Source organism: Aphanomyces astaci (assembly GCF_000520075.1).
Source record: "Aphanomyces astaci strain APO3 unplaced genomic scaffold supercont1.64, whole genome shotgun sequence".
In the NCBI taxonomy this organism is placed as follows: Eukaryota; Oomycota; class Saprolegniomycetes; order Saprolegniales; family Verrucalvaceae; genus Aphanomyces; species Aphanomyces astaci.
The window spans coordinates 197,307-212,571 of NW_009798327.1; the positions used below are offsets into that span (position 1 = coordinate 197,307).

General features: G+C 49.5%; 7 protein-coding genes across 11 annotated transcripts; 5 read left to right on the plus strand and 2 right to left on the minus strand.

Moving 5' to 3' along the window:
• Window positions 1-50: 50 nt before the first annotated feature.
• Window positions 51-1,453, minus strand: H257_14950 (hypothetical protein). The gene is made up of 5 exons (XM_009842893.1): window positions 1,359-1,453; window positions 1,087-1,296; window positions 814-1,013; window positions 636-763; window positions 51-582 (listed from the first exon to the last, which is right to left on the minus strand). Exons 1-5 carry the CDS (start codon window positions 1,389-1,391, stop codon window positions 173-175), a joined length of 981 nt encoding a protein of 326 aa, XP_009841195.1. The 5' UTR covers window positions 1,392-1,453; the 3' UTR covers window positions 51-172.
• A 2,826-nt stretch (window positions 1,454-4,279) lies between these two features.
• Window positions 4,280-6,440, plus strand: H257_14951 (CAMK protein kinase; the record flags this gene model as incomplete). The annotated part of the gene is made up of 2 exons (XM_009842894.1): window positions 4,280-4,450; window positions 4,516-6,440. Coding segments are annotated over 2 exons (1,915 nt in total), but the record flags the coding sequence as incomplete, so codon positions are not given.
• Window positions 6,441-6,698: 258 nt separating this feature from the next.
• Window positions 6,699-7,368, plus strand: H257_14952 (hypothetical protein). Its single transcript, XM_009842895.1, has 2 exons — window positions 6,699-6,916; window positions 6,987-7,368. Exons 1-2 carry the CDS (start codon window positions 6,782-6,784, stop codon window positions 7,185-7,187), a joined length of 336 nt encoding a protein of 111 aa, XP_009841197.1. The 5' UTR covers window positions 6,699-6,781; the 3' UTR covers window positions 7,188-7,368.
• H257_14953 (hypothetical protein) lies at window positions 7,344-7,942 on the plus strand. The gene is made up of 2 exons (XM_009842896.1): window positions 7,344-7,572; window positions 7,632-7,942. The coding sequence occupies exons 1-2, from the start codon at window positions 7,438-7,440 to the stop codon at window positions 7,830-7,832; spliced, it is 336 nt and encodes a 111-aa protein (XP_009841198.1). The 5' UTR covers window positions 7,344-7,437; the 3' UTR covers window positions 7,833-7,942.
• Window positions 7,943-8,014: 72 nt separating this feature from the next.
• Window positions 8,015-9,307, plus strand: H257_14954 (hypothetical protein). Of its 3 annotated transcripts, XM_009842899.1 has the most exons (3): window positions 8,015-8,379; window positions 8,449-9,190; window positions 9,258-9,307. In XM_009842899.1, exons 1-2 carry the CDS (start codon window positions 8,022-8,024, stop codon window positions 9,180-9,182), a joined length of 1,092 nt encoding a protein of 363 aa, XP_009841201.1. In that variant the 5' UTR covers window positions 8,015-8,021; the 3' UTR covers window positions 9,183-9,190; window positions 9,258-9,307. The 3 variants fall into 3 exon arrangements, with proteins under 3 accessions (XP_009841201.1, XP_009841199.1, XP_009841200.1); XM_009842897.1 differs by having other exon boundaries at window positions 8,015-9,190; XM_009842898.1 differs by having other exon boundaries at window positions 8,449-9,307.
• On the minus strand, window positions 9,287-13,630 carry H257_14955 (hypothetical protein). 3 transcript variants are annotated; one of them, XM_009842900.1, is made up of 11 exons: window positions 13,518-13,630; window positions 13,253-13,467; window positions 13,082-13,198; window positions 12,814-12,928; window positions 12,349-12,571; window positions 11,439-11,554; window positions 11,042-11,347; window positions 10,206-10,425; window positions 10,042-10,160; window positions 9,858-9,956; window positions 9,287-9,465 (listed from the first exon to the last, which is right to left on the minus strand). In XM_009842900.1, the coding sequence occupies exons 1-11, from the start codon at window positions 13,608-13,610 to the stop codon at window positions 9,364-9,366; spliced, it is 1,725 nt and encodes a 574-aa protein (XP_009841202.1). In that variant the 5' UTR covers window positions 13,611-13,630; the 3' UTR covers window positions 9,287-9,363. The 3 variants fall into 3 exon arrangements, with proteins under 3 accessions (XP_009841202.1, XP_009841203.1, XP_009841204.1); XM_009842901.1 differs by lacking the exon at window positions 9,287-9,465 and having other exon boundaries at window positions 9,685-9,956; XM_009842902.1 differs by lacking the exons at window positions 9,287-9,465; window positions 9,858-9,956; window positions 10,042-10,160; window positions 10,206-10,425 and having other exon boundaries at window positions 10,845-11,347.
• A 95-nt stretch (window positions 13,631-13,725) lies between these two features.
• Window positions 13,726-14,647, plus strand: H257_14956 (hypothetical protein). Its single transcript, XM_009842903.1, has 2 exons — window positions 13,726-13,919; window positions 13,985-14,647. The coding sequence occupies exons 1-2, from the start codon at window positions 13,756-13,758 to the stop codon at window positions 14,520-14,522; spliced, it is 702 nt and encodes a 233-aa protein (XP_009841205.1). The 5' UTR covers window positions 13,726-13,755; the 3' UTR covers window positions 14,523-14,647.
• The last annotated feature ends 618 nt before the right edge of the window (window positions 14,648-15,265 follow it).

Sequence of the window (15,265 nt, forward strand, 5' to 3'; positions counted from 1 at the left end):
CTTGAACGTTATTCGTTGTTTTATGATGCTCGATACTGTTGCGGTTCTTTTACCCATTCTTTTAATACCGCTCGTTTCTTTTATTTGTGCTTTTAATATATAAAATTCCATCAACGCCGTCGTTGCTGCAACGTCACCACTCCACCTCTCGTCTGTTCTTTAATTCGTTCTTTTAAGTCGTGCTTTCTTTCTTGGCCTTCTTCAACTCGAGCTTCAAGCGTCGTTTTTCTGCGACAATGTCCCCCAGCACTTGGCTGTACAAGGTCGCATCCACCGAGTCCTTCTTGTCCTTGAACTGCGCTTCCACTTCACGCAGCGTGTCCAATCGCTCTTGCATCTCCTCCACACTGGTCGCGGCAGACGATGTCTCGACGGCCTCGGCTTCTTCTTCGTCCGTGTAGCGTCCGCAGTTCTTGATGCGAATGTCTGCGGACGGCCGGCCGTGTGGCGACGCCCCGTACGACGACACCTTCTCGACCACATCCATGCCTTGAATCACTTTCCCAAACACAACATGCTTGCCATCCAACCACTCGGTGTTGGCCGTGCAAATGAAAAACTGGCTGCCGTTCGTGTTGGGTCCTAGGAACATGGAGATATATATATGTATGAATGCATTGTCAGCAACAACACACCTGCATTCGCCATGCTGAGAGTTCCGGCGCCGCCATGGGGCACGGACAAGTCCTCGTCGGCAAACCGCGCGCCATAGATGGACATGCCGCCCGTGCCGTCGCCATTGGTAAAGTCGCCGCCTTGAATCCTGCGCGAAATATAGATATGGAAACGCGCGATGGAAAATACATCGTGTACATGAAGTTGGGGATGATGCGATGGAACGGACTGTTCTTGTAGTGCAAGGGCTGGTTGGGAAGACTGGCTTCCCCCGTGCACAGCGCCACAAAGTTGGCGACCGTTTTGGGCTGGACGTCGTCGTACAAGCCCATGACAACCTTCCCGGCGTCGCGGCCGTCGATCGATACGTCAAAGAACACCTTGGAGCGCACGTTCAACTAGGATGCACAGATGGATTGTCGAACGAGGCATGAGTGATGCAAGGGTACGACGGTGGTGTAGGAGACGTACCTCGACGTCGTTCCCGAGTCCGAATTGGCGCTTGATGGATTGGTAGTTGGGCAACACGCCGATGGACGTGCCGACAAAGTACCCCGCGGCAAACAGACCACCGAAAAGCACGGCGGTGCCCAGGCCAAGCCCCGACGTCGGTGCATCAAGCGGGGTCGGCAGCTTGGTATTGTTGCTGCTGGTCGTCGAGAAGCATGCTCGCTTCTTCGCCTACACACGTATGATTCGTTGACACCGACCATCCTCGTTCCATCACACAGCGCTGCCTTTACCGCAAAGATCGTGCATCGTCGGGACAGCAGCATTCCGGACCACTGGAAACGTTGATGGGCGACTCGTGCTGTCTAGGTAGTAGTACTACTAGTCGACTCCTAGTATGATGCGCCTACCAGGTACCGTATTATTTTCGCTACTAGACTGTTACTATTAGTAGGTCGTACTACCAGTAGTACCATATACTAATCGCTATAACTAGAAATAAATGGTCGTACATCAGGCCTGTCAACATGTCACTTGATCCCAAGCTTACAAAAATCAAGTTTATATGCTGCATTACTAGTACTACGTAGTAGTACATTTTACCGAATGCAATGTTGTAAAAATGGATGTTTCGGCCCATGCGGTGGGAGCGCCCCGTCCACCCAGATGAGGTACTAGCTGTATCTAGTAGGATATACAACCTGTATCTTGGTATTGTATTGGGAAAATGTAGTGTAAATCCCTAGTAGTACTACTACAGACTAGTAGTCTGCCACCCGAAGATCGGCAACCGAAGTTTGTGAACACACTCTGGAGTTGTGAGACCCAGCGCTTCTGATTTTCCACCTGGTCATGCGGAAAGTACTTGTAAAGAAGAGGCGGCGATTCAAGAATTGACCCACCATCACCACACGTTTTCCTCCCTCAGAACTATACGTGTACACGAGTTACGAGCCAATAATGGCGAATAATTCCCTCATCAAAAAGAGTTCCACTGTTGTTTTGAACCGAAACACTGTTTCAAAGAGGGAATAATTCTTATATCCGGATACACCTTTCGCCAGTAGCCCTGTAACGTGGGACCCCCGGTAAGTACGTACGATGCTAAATGTCCGGGGTTAACTGCATCGCTAACCACTGAGATGCACTTGCCCCCTAGTCAGAGGTGAGGTGGTCTGAGCATACAAAGTTCGATATAAACCTCAAAACAACAGTGGAACTGCTTTGATGAGGGAATTGTACCAATAATGGCTGCATACCAGACTGTCCCAGAATTGTAGTATTTGAACACAAGACCCTCCAAGTACCTACTATACGTATACATCCGCTCAACCTACACGGAGGTCCATTCCACCTTTCCATATAGAATCGATATACTACAGTAATCGATACTTACAGTTAACATTAACGTTATGGTGGATCTTGCCACATTGCAGGTACATACAGCTAGCTCCTAGGATGCACCTAATTACACTAGTTAACACGTAAACTTGCAGGCAATGTGCATCATTTGTATTGCCTCGCTCTTGGTTGTGCACCGTTTTGTTGCAATAAAGTTAGGGAGTTTTCGGAGTCGAGTGTTTCTATCCTTAAAATACCCTCCGAAGATTTACTGTTAGAGAGTTGAAGAAAACTCCGGAACTTAGTAACATACTTTACGGATTCGATTCATCGCTCATTGGCCTAAACTGTTGACTTGGTACAACGCGTTTTTGTTGGCAAATACGTAGAGCGTGGAAGGCAAGGAAGGAATGCCTTGTATCTTACAGAGAGTGCTTCTATGGTGCTTCTAAGACTCGTGGATCTGTCACTGGTACAACTCGAGCCGGATGTAGAGCTAGGCACGCCTCCTACGACAAAGTTGCTTGTTTTCGCAGTTCCAACTAGGGCCTACATGTGAAGGTGCATGGGATTCTACGTCATTATGCATGAAGGAAGATAGAGGGAGTCAAATACCGTATACCTTATGGATCTGTACCCCCGAGAATGTCAGTAAGATCTGATCGAAATAGTACAACTCAATAAGGTGTTCGGATTCGAATATGTTCGGATTGGCCATTTCTACTTCTTCCACTTGTTTGATTGGCTAGAATGAAATAATTGGGCAAATTTGACCAATATAAAGCGACGTGTTCTTAATTGACACCATACAGCGATTTCGGTACAACTCGATAAGGCAAAATCGTGGGTTCTGATCCATAAGGTAGACGGGACTCGTTCGCTCCAATCGTGTCCCTGAGACCCCCGCAGCCACGCCTTTCCGGCAGTCTACACAACAACTCCACTAAAAATGATCTTACAGTTAAATCCATTCGATGCTTCCTATCCTTTGCAGTCTCTATGTCACGTCAGTTCCTTGCCCCAACGCTAACAACGGCGAATGACTCCGTGGACCACTTCACCATCGATCCACGAAGTCCACGAATTCGCCCTACTAATCTAGACTTCGGAAAGGGAAATATATATTTTTGTTCTTCGAAATCGACGATATAACGTTATTATCCTTGCTTTTCCATTGCTTTCAATTGTTACGGAAAAGGAAAACGAGAAGTAGTAGTAATGTGGCACTCACTATTCGCAGGGTTCCGTGGCACTTTTTAGGACCCTTCGATGGAGGTAAAATCATGTCGAAATTCGTATTGTTGTTGACGAAAAATGAACTAAATATTGTCTAATCGATTCGAAACTGGAGAATCGAATGTCTTCAGGGAATGGATTTAAGAACTACCTAAGCCAATCAAATCACTTTCTAGTGAATTTCTACCAATCAAAACGTTTGACTTGACACTGTCCCTACGCATAGGGCAAAACCATGTAATGTACGAATATTTGTATAGTCTACTTTGTACGAGCTTAAATTGGATCAATGGATTCGAATGAATTTGGGTGAAATGCACAAAATCCATAGGCTGAAAACAGTTCCGAGCCACTGGATTATATCCAGTTACGTCTGAACCTCCAGTAAAGTTGCAGGTGATTGGTTGAAAATTTCAGCATGATTGGTTTCCACCAATCATGGCTCGTGGCACGGAACCAACTTGTCACACACCTTATCACGTTTACCGTTTTGTTGCATGGCATTTTCCATGAGCTGGTGAAATCGAAGTTCGAAGTTCCAAGGCAGAGTGCTGTTTACCTGGAAACATCCGACATGTCTATACATAGAAGCCATATAAAGACTCTGTCGTCTGGACTTTGCATCATTCCCAATTAAGATGGCTCGGAAGACCGTCTTCGTTGAGATGGCAGTCCGCGACATGCGAGGGACGAAGCGGCTCACGGTCGTCAAGTCCTCAGAGCCTGCCAAGTTGACGTTTGCCAGCACTGACGGCATCGACGCGCTGGACGTGATCGAGCAGTACCACATCATGAAGCTCAACAGCACGTAAGAGTTCGATTACCAACCTGCCTTCGTTTCCAACGATGTCTCACCATCCTACCTCCCTACAGATTCATGTCATTCATCACGCGTGGACAACTCCTCGCACGCGTACAAGACGGCGGCCGCAAGCATTACCGCCCCGTACTCGACCTGCAAGACGTCAAGGACAATGCGACGCTAATCTACCATCCATGCGCAGAGATGCAAGCGCAGTTGGAAAAGAACAATTGTCTTACTCCTGCAGTCGTGAAGCCCCCCGCCCGGGACATGAGCCACACTCCCACGAAGACCCTCAAGCGGAAAGATCGCACGCTCTCGGAAGACCGACTCCGCGCGTTCATGCAACTGAACTCGTCGTCCGGGTCGTATGGCTTCGATCCCGCCGAGAGTTCCCGCGGAAGTGCCGACGATCTCAGCGACGACGACATCCTCGACTCCCACGGCCAGTGCATCAAGCCCAAGCTCGCCAAGTCGTCTTCCAAGGTCCGCGACGTGCACAAACCTCCCATGTCGTCGTCCCACCAAGCGTTGCCGCCGGTGGACATGCTGTCGCGCGATTTTGCGCAGTTGGAAATGCCTGTCGATTCCTCGGACGAAGAAACGTTCCCGTCGACGGAAATGAACACCCCCGACATCTTTATGAGCTACCACCCCCGCCTCCACACGGCGGCGCCGACGCCGACGACCATCAACGACGACGTGTTCTTGACGTCCACGTCCTCTCGTCCTTCCATCGGCAGTCCATCCATCTTCGACTCGTCGCGAAGCACCAGTCCATCGTGTCTGCACAGCGGGCCACGCAAGAGCCGCCCGTCGCTCGAGTCGACGGCGCGCACGTCCCGCCCGTCCTCCGACTTTTCCATGTCGGATATGACCCTCAGCAGCTTTGACGAAACCATGAGCAGCTACTACTCGTCGTCGCCGTCGTCGTCGTTCTCGTACCGCGATTCTCTACAAAACGGCGGCATCAACGTCCGATCCGACTTCGACGCGAGCTACTGCCTCGGCCGCATGCTCGGCAAGGGCACATACTCGACCGTGTACGAAGCCACGTCCACGTGCATCTCTTCGGACAAGGTCGCCGTCAAAGTCATCGCCAAGGTGGACGTGCATGAGCCGCGCTTCCTCTTTCGGGAGATCGACATCATGTCGTCGATCCACCACGCGGGGATTATTCACCTGTTTGACGTGTTTGAAACCGCCGACCACCTCTATTTAGTGTTAGAACTTGCCGGCCGTGAATTGTTTGCATACGTGGACGACCACGGGCCGTTGAAGGAAGGATCTGCGCGCGGACTCATCGGCAATCTTCTGCGCACTGTGTCATATCTGCATGAACGAGGCATCGTCCATCGAGACATTAAGCCAGAGAACATCCTCCTTGCCCGCGGCGGCGACGACCCGAGCAACGTCAAGCTGTCCGACTTTGGCATCGCGCGTCGGCTGTATGGGTCGACCACTCCCCATACTATCCAAGAAGACACGACCCTCCTCAACACGACGCCCCGCGAACGATTTGTCCGCGCACACACGCAGTGCGGCACGCGCGACTACATCGCGCCCGAAGTCATGTCCGGCAAGGGCTACGGTCTCGAAGCCGACATGTGGAGCATCGGCGTCGTGTTGTATGTGGTCCTGTCCGGGTTCGCCCCGACCTTTACTGCCGACCACGACCTTGTCTTCACGGAACCGTGCTGGGACGCCGTCTCGGCCGGCGCCAAGGACCTCATGTGCCGCCTCCTGGTGCGCAACCCCGAGACCCGCATGACTGCAGCAGAGGCACTGCAGCATCCGTGGCTCACCTCCTGTTAGAACACCAACCACATCCTATTATTATAAGAGTAGTGCAGTGCGCACGACCTCAACACGAGTATATTTAACGTATCCACCACTCTCGTTACTGCAGCTTCGTCCATGTCACACTCCTAGGATGGATACCTAGCGCCGCCGTCAGTTGCGCGGCCTACATGTCGCGGCGACGTTGCAGGTAACGTTAGGTAAAAACTCGGCTGAAATGAGTCGGCTGGAGAGCCGGATTTGGTCTTTTCTTGATTCATGAATAGGTTTTAACTCGTTGAGCTCACCTCCTCGTGCCACGTCATGCGTTAAACTACAAAAAAATGTAAAACGCAACTTCGACATAACGTTAGGCATTTGCAGCTGAACCTCTGGCATACTTATATATACTGTATATGCCTTAGCAAAGGTTTTTTTGGGTTGTTCGAAAACCTCTCCAAATGTATAGAGTATCGATTATGTGAGGCTTACAGGTCCCAGCAGTATCTTGGTGTTTGGCGGGAGCGGCGGCGGCGCAACAAACGGCGGGGGACTTTCATGGCGCAACAAGGCGCGACGCTGCAGAACTATAACAATGAGCTGGTGAAATGCATTGAGGACCTGCGTGAGAAGCGCGAGGAAGTGAACCGGTCGATCCTCAAGGAAGAGGAGGAAAAAGCCAAGATCCAAAAGGTGATGGAACTCGAGCGGTTTTTTGATATGGCGAGCTGTCGACTCATGCATGTCCGTGTGTCTGTGGTAGGATCTCACGGTATTGACCGACCGTTTGAGCCTCATCAACGAAACGCTTGCGAGGAAGTCCCAAGCAAGGAACGAATACGACCGCACGATCCAAGAGACCGAGGCCGCGTACATGAAGATCTTAGAAAGTTCCCAGACACTGCTGCATGTATTGAAGCGCGAGACTGTTCAGCTAACCAAGAAGAAGCAAACGTCGGCTTGATCAGCGTACGGATGTCGTGGCGTCATGGCGACATATTACATGGACGGAAGCCCTGCGATGGCGGCATTCTTGCACCCTTCCACCGCAGTATCGGCGTTGTTGTAGTGTGCATAACTATTGTCGTTTGCTAAGAATACATTTTAATCACATGGAGGGGTGAGGAGGTGCAAATACTTTGGGAGTTTTGCCTCTATTAATACATGATTGAGAGCATTTGGGTTCATTCGAGGTCGAGGTCAGCAAGGTCAAGATGGCACAACAGGGCGCGTCCATGCAGAATTACAACAACGAGCTTGTCAAGTGCATCGAAGATCTGCGGGAGAAGCGCGAGGAAGTGAACCGCAACATCCTCAAAGAAGAGGAAGAGAAGGCCAAGATTCAAAAGGTAAGTCGGCGTCGGTGACGATGTCCCCATGGTGATGACTCAGCGGACTTGGGACACAGGACCTCACGGTGTTGACCGACCGCCTGAGCAAGATCAACGAGACCCTCGCCCGCAAGACCCAGGCACGGAACGAATACGACCGCACAATCCAAGAGACCGAGGCCGCGTACATGAAGATCTTAGAGAGTTCCCAGACACTGCTGCATGTGCTGAAGCGAGAGACTGTCCAGTTGACCAAGAAGAAGCAGACGTCGACGTAGTTCCCATTTCGTTGTTGTGGCGAATATGCTGACATCAAAATGAATTGGATTTTAGTAATACTACTACGTATAGTAGTACTGGTAAGTAGTAACAGTAAGTTGATACAAAGAGTAGGTCTACATAGTATTAATAGTACTAGTAGTTGTTGATAAACTGAAATCTATAAATAACATCGCGCCATTATTTCCATGGTGATTGCCAAGGCCGTCGACGGCGGCGGAGGCGGAAGCGACCGGTTGTGTACGAATGTGGCACTGATGCGAGAGCTCCTGATCAAGGAAGACGATGCATCGATCGTCGTGAAGCCTCCTCACAAAGTCGTTCCTCCCTACGACAACGACGACCAGCAAGAAGAAAGCCAACGCCGGTCCATCTCGAAGCGCGTCAAGCGTGCGATGCTCGCGTTTGCCCACGCGTCGTCGTCCGCACGACGACAAGCAACGTCTCATTCGTCCCGTTCCCCGTCGTTGTCGGACGTTGCTTCGACTGACACTACGTCCGACGCACTCATGGAAGTGTTTTCGTCGCACGATCCTCGGAATCGGGGTAAACTTGCATGGGACGTATTCATTGAGGTCCTCGACAGGGCGTTCCATCTCAACCTGTCTGCCGCAGAGCGCCGACTCTTTCGAATCCATTTGCACGTCCCTGACGGCGGCACCGTTTCGTACATGAAATTCATCGCACACGTGTTCGATCATCATGCCAAGCCGACGTCGCCTTCGCCGTCATCCAGTAGTACCCAACACTACCACCATCTTCTCCAAGAAAACGACCACGGCCCTCGTGTACCTCTGTCGCCGCATCTCCCCCTCCTCCACTCCACCTCTGCAGCATCATTAGACTTGAACGACATCGCACGAACAAGGCGGCGGCAACAAAGTGATCTCATGTGCACCAAGCAGTTCCTCCAGCAGATCGTCAAGCAAGCATGTGTGGAAGCCACGCTGTGGCATGTGAACATCCCGCAAGTGCTTCGGCGCGCCATGCACAGCCAGCCGTTGGACATCGACGACGACGTCGTTCTGCACAACGACACGTCGTCGCAGATTTCACTCGATCAAGCGCAATTCTTCGTCGCCATGTACGTGAGCTTCAATGTCCACGCCGCCCGAGACGCCGACGCCTGCCGCATCTTTCACCACCTCCAAAAACCAGATGCCATCGGGACCCCCCCGCCGTCTGTGACGCTGTCCGATCTCTTGGATGCCCTCGTTCGGTTTGGTTTGCTCAAACAACGCACGTCGACCCCAACTACTACTAGTACTACACCTACTAGTACTAGTACTACGCAGCCCCCTCCACTCACACTCTCGACGCTGCCCTCACTCGTCGGCGGCTTTGGCTAGATACTACAGTGAGTGTATCTATCATGCGCTCCCCATGTAATATATATATATCAATCACCCTCAATGTATTTGAAGGACGGGTATTGGGTTTGCGGAAGAATGAATGCGTTGAGAGAGTGTTGTTTGTTGATAGGGTTAATGTGTACTACTAGTACTACTATTTATATTGCCCAAGTCAGACTTATTCGTCCGTGGATTTGGCTACCGAGAGGGTGCTGCGTCGGCGGGCTCCAACGACGTGCTCGGTCGGCTTTGACGCTGCATGCACTTCGTCCAAGCACAACTACTCTCCAGCATGAGAAATATATACGATATATTATATATTGTGCTTTCGAGTGATATTTCAGTGGTTTCTCGTTGGAATTTAATTCGATTTGATTGGCTACTTCAATTGAGCTCAAAATTATTAACCAATCAAAACCTTCTCAATGAAATTCAACCAATTAGATCGATTGTGGATCCGTTTCGTCGCCGCGATTCGATTGCACCCCCTCCCGAAATTAATTTGTATCAAATCGACAATATAATGTATATAAATAGAATATATAAACATAATGCATATAATATATATATATTTCCCAAGGAACGCCTTCGATAGGTACTAAGTACATAAGCGATAGGTACCAAGTACTGTACAAATGATAGTCATATCATGGGGGATGGACAAGTAAGTACCTGGAGCGTTCGCACTTGGTGGATCAGCACGTCGTAAGAAGCACAATCGCCTACTGGGATCAAGTCGGATGCAAACTCGTTCACTTCCGCAGCCATGTCCTACCCCATCGACATTATCATCATGGCAACCAAGCCATATATCCTCGTCACAGTGTCGCATATTTCTGTAGCTCAACTCTCTCACCTTGAGCTGGTTGGTAGTAGGTACGACGGTCGAGCCCAAGTCGTGTTGCAAGACAAAGCGGGGGCGAACGGTGGGGTAATCGGGAGAAATTTGCACCAGCGCCACCACACGGCCCAGATCTACGCCAGCAACGACGTCACAAAAAGCAATGCATATGTACCTACCTCCAGGAGGGGCGAACGCTGCTCGGAAGTACGTGGCGCCGTCCGCAGGCTCTGGAAATACCGCCATCGTCACATCGTCGCGCTTGCTGAGTTTGGCGAATGACGTCAACTTGGTCTGGACGGACACGTGGGCGATCGACGGATGCACTTGCACGCGCTTGTCCTTGAGAGCATCCAAGTGCACATACAGGGCATGCTGCGCGGCATATCGCTGGCGCAGCTACCACACCATATCACAACACATGAAAAAAACCACGTGATAGCTCCAAACGAGGTATATATATATATTTGGAGAAATATAGGAACGATCGATGCATAAAGAGTTGTATGCACATGCTGTAGCTAGGACATATCCATCTAGGACATATCCATCGTCACACAGTTATATAGTATATGACACCACCCGATCCACAAGTCACATTTCATACACGTTACGAAAACAATAATATCATCCAACTATACTATATAAATAAGATATATATATATATACTATTGTATATAACTGGAGCAGCCGTCAATAGAATCGAATGTCTTCAGAGAATGGATATTAAAGAACCGCCAAAGCCAATCAAATCACGTCCTTTGGAATTTCTGCCAATCAAAACGTTTGATTCGGCCCAGTTCCTCCGCATTGGGCAAAATCATAAATATATATATATACTAATCTGTGTAAAGTATATAGCTTCAATGAGATCAAATGGATTCAAATGCTAGCTATTTGGCGAAATGACTCACAAATCCAACTTGGCTTGTGCTATGTACAATACAATATATACAGATTACAAGGGCATATCGATCATCACACAGTGTATTGCAGGTGTAGTTGGAGTATATACCCGAGCCATGACGTGGCGGACCGACGGCTCAAGGCGATGGCCGACCGACGTGAGTCCTGATATCCACTGGGCCCACACATACGGCCGCGCTTTGACGTCTGCCGGGAATTCCATCGGCACTTCCGCCCCGTCAGCCGTTTTAAACGCGTACGAAACACCGGGGGGAGTCTGGAGGCCACTGTCGGTGGCAAACAAGCGGCGCAAGAGCGTTGGGAACCGCGGCGAGTCCACTACGACGACGCCAAGCCGCGGGAGGTACTGGAACACGACCTTGGTCGTCGAAGTCGGCTTGTCTGGCAGACCCAGCTACACCATATGTACAGTATCAACAATGCAACACATATATATATATATATTGAGCGGCAGAATATATATACATATGGACATGACGACGTACTTGGAGAACGACCGACTGGGGCGATGGAATGAATGCATCGTGATCGGTGGTCGATGTCTTAGGCCGTTTCGGGGGCGGGGGGGTCGCGCTGTCGGCGTCGTCGGGAGTGGCGGCGTCTATTCAGTGAACATTGTCACACATCATCACACATTGTCGAGTCTAGAGCAACATTCCAAGCAGAAGAGAGAGAGAGTCAAGAGCTCAATCAATTACAAATCACCCGTGGAATGAGTCATCCTCGCATATATATGTGTATATATATATATTTATATACTTCGAAGTACTACGGAGCAATAAGGAGAATGAATACCAAATGTACAGAAGAATCTGAAGAAGTATTTAGCCAATCAGATTGCAGGAAACCATCAGCAACATCTAATTAGTGCAAATATTGGGTAAAAGTCAAAAATATATCGGTTCAAACCACCTTATTGTGAAATCGATTTCGAATGTGCGAGTGTGGAGTGCTCAATCGAATGGGGTGAATCGACAGACAATCGACCGACCAATCAAAACCCAGAACACTATTCAAGTGACCAATCAAACTCTTGCAACCATCGAAATAGTGTGTGACTTGAAATAGTGTAAAGACACATTTGACATACAAAATTTAGCACAACAAATCGCGCGATGAATTTGGCGACGATCCAAATTTTCGCGAAAGGGGCAATATGGATAACTAGACTCCCAAACAAACCCCATCCAACCATATAAATCTACACAACCTCTTGCCGTGATATTGTATATATATATATATAATCACGGCTGTATATATATATATATATATAATCACGGCTGTATATATATATATATATATAATCACGGCTGTATATATATATATATATATATTTATATATATATATATACAGCAGCAGCAACATATATATAGACACACGCGATAGAGCCGTACCAGGTCCTTCTTTGCCACGGGTAGACTTGAGCTTGAGCTTGGACAGCGGGCCGGCCTTGGAGTCGGCGATCCCGACGGCGCCGCTGCCAGCATGGATCGACAGGTACGCGTCCAGTTCGCAAAACAACAAGTAAAGCGGCGTCGGCAGCGCTTTCGCTGCTTGATGGCGGTCGCGGGAGTCCGATATGGGGACCGAAAGCAGAGCTTGCAATGGTCGGGAGGCCTAGACGATGTAGACAATATACATCAAGTTACCATCGATCAACGGAGTATGTATGACAGATAGGCAAGTGGATACTATAGGTTTGTTGCAAATGTTAGGTATATATATATATAGGTTTGGTATTTTTAATATAATTAAAAAATGATTATGGACAATTGCATCACGGGAAATATATATATACATACTGGGATAAACAGCACGTGTTTTGTTTAGGTATTATATGGAATTTGGGTGTCTAGTACCTCTTCGATAGCGGCAAGATGCGCGGGCAAAGCGTCCAGCAGCGCATGTTTGCTTTGAGTCGCGTCCTCCACGGAACTGATCTGGGTCTTGAGGTGTTGCTGGTGCTGCAATAGTCTACCACACGATTCATTCGTCAAGAGTCCCAGGAATGATTAGAGTCGAGCTATGGAAACACGGAATCGCAGACAAGCTCCACGATATCATAAAGCAGCATCGTGTATACTGATACGAAGAAGAAGAAAGGGCAGATATATAATGCCAGCTTACGCTTTTCGATCGGAGAGTTCGTCGTCGAGGCGCTGGAGGTGGCGCTTGTGGCGGTCGTCGTCGACGAGCACCGGCAGCACTCCGTCCTTGAATTCGATCTTATCCAGTTCCTTGGTGCTACATGCGTCCCAGCAACGTTAGAGGCATCGTCATGGAAAGAATCCTACGTACGGAAACCCACGGCATCGCTTGATCTCGCGCAGCAAGTTGTCCTTTTCGTACAACAAGTTCTGGAGCTTCAAATGATGCGCTTCGACAAGGTCCTTTTGCTCGGCGACACGGCGGCGGTACACTTCAGCGTCCAAGAACGTCTCCCTCGTCGACTGCTTGACGTCTTTGAGCAAACACAACGCCTTGACCACGTCCTTGCTCGTCGTCGTGCCGTTCTACAGAGACGACGTATGACACCTGGAGACAAGGAAGTCGTTCTGCGTACGTCATCCATGCTGCGAATGAGTCGCGGGAGGGTATCGCGGAAGCCGCGGCAGGCGGCGTTCAGTTGCTCCAGGGGACTCGGGTTGCCTGTCATCTAACGCTACTACAGTACTGTAGTACAGTACTACCACAAATGTGAATTCGACATGAATCCGGATAAATGCTTATCCGGATTCGTCGTTATGAGAATGATGGAATATTATTATTTCGCCACCGACCGACACCCACGTGTTCGAGCCATGTCGACGCATCCTCCATCAGTCGTCGCGACCGTCAAGCTCATGGCATCTGTCTCTTCTATCTACATGAGCCTTAGCCCCATGGGCGACATGACTCGCGTCCGCGCCAAGATCCCCATCGACATGCTGCCCATACTCTGCATGTTTGCCAACAGCAGTCTCTGGTACACCTTCTGAAACTGCTTGCTCGAATTTGTTCTCTCGACGACTTCTTACACGTGCTGGTCAGGACATTGTACGGCGTCTTGGTGAACAACTGGTTCCCTCTGGTTGCCACGAACGCCGTGGGCATGGCGCTCAGCGGGTACTACCTCGTGGTGATCTACACGCATGCAGGAACCCGCCGTGGCGCCGCCGCAAAGAAGACCCTCGCCACGCTCGGCTTTGTTGCAATTGCGGTGGCTTATTCCATCTACGGCACCCGCCTGCAGCTCCATCACGTCGCGACCCATGTCGGCTACACTGGCGTTGCCGTGAGCAGCCTCACGGTCGCCTCGCCGTTGTCTTCCGTCGGCACCGTGTTCAAGCACAAGTCGGCGGCATCCCTCCCATTCAAGATGATCACCGCGGGCATCGCATGTTCGCTTATGTGGCTGTCGTTTGGCGTGCTCATCGACGACATGCTTGTGATCGCCCCCAACATTGTCAACCTCGTGCTGGGGCTCTTCCAATTGTCGCTCTGCTTTCTGTACCCCGCCGCCGCGACCAAAACCGACGCCGAATTGGAACTGCCCACGAAACCCTCCTCCGAGTCGACCAATAAGTAATATGTAGCGTTGGGCCAGTAGTTATGCATACAGTATATATACTACCCCAGTAGTGTACATATGTCGTGGTACCTACAGTAATTACTGTTAGGTGATTCTAATATACTACTGTAATTTCTGTCCAATCAGCGAATGTATTTCGAAAATATTTAAAATCTGACTGACCGACAACCATGAGCAGTTAGTTCATGTCTTTGTTCTGGGTTTGATCGCTTGGCCGGTGAATGGCTTCACATGGCCACAACGCGAAGTCACGGCACGTAGTGTGATTCCCAAGTCCAAGTTGTGATGCATAAGAAGTACATGCCGCAGGATGACGACCACACGACAAGTTAGTTCCAAGGCAAAACAATGGATATTTATCCGGAGTCATCAAGTGTGAGAGTATGTGCAAACTGCTTAACTCTAAAACAATACAGTAAACACCTCTTGCACCAAATTATTAAATTATACAATTATGTAATTTCAGAGTCCTCATTGTTTGCCGACCATCTGCCGCGCCATTCTCCTGTTGGTAGTTGGAAAGGATACTACAGTCATCTTGCCGCTGTTGATGGACTCAAAATGAAGCACTTGGTGGTGTTCGTTCAACTCGAGTCCGTAGTTTAGCTCTTGATTGAGGCGAGCAAATTGCCAACTGTAATTTACCAACTAGACTTGGCTGGCGACAGCAACAACGTTCTTATTCGGCTGCTTGAACTGCGATCGTCACGTAGATATAAATTTTCAGGAGTTTGTGTGAT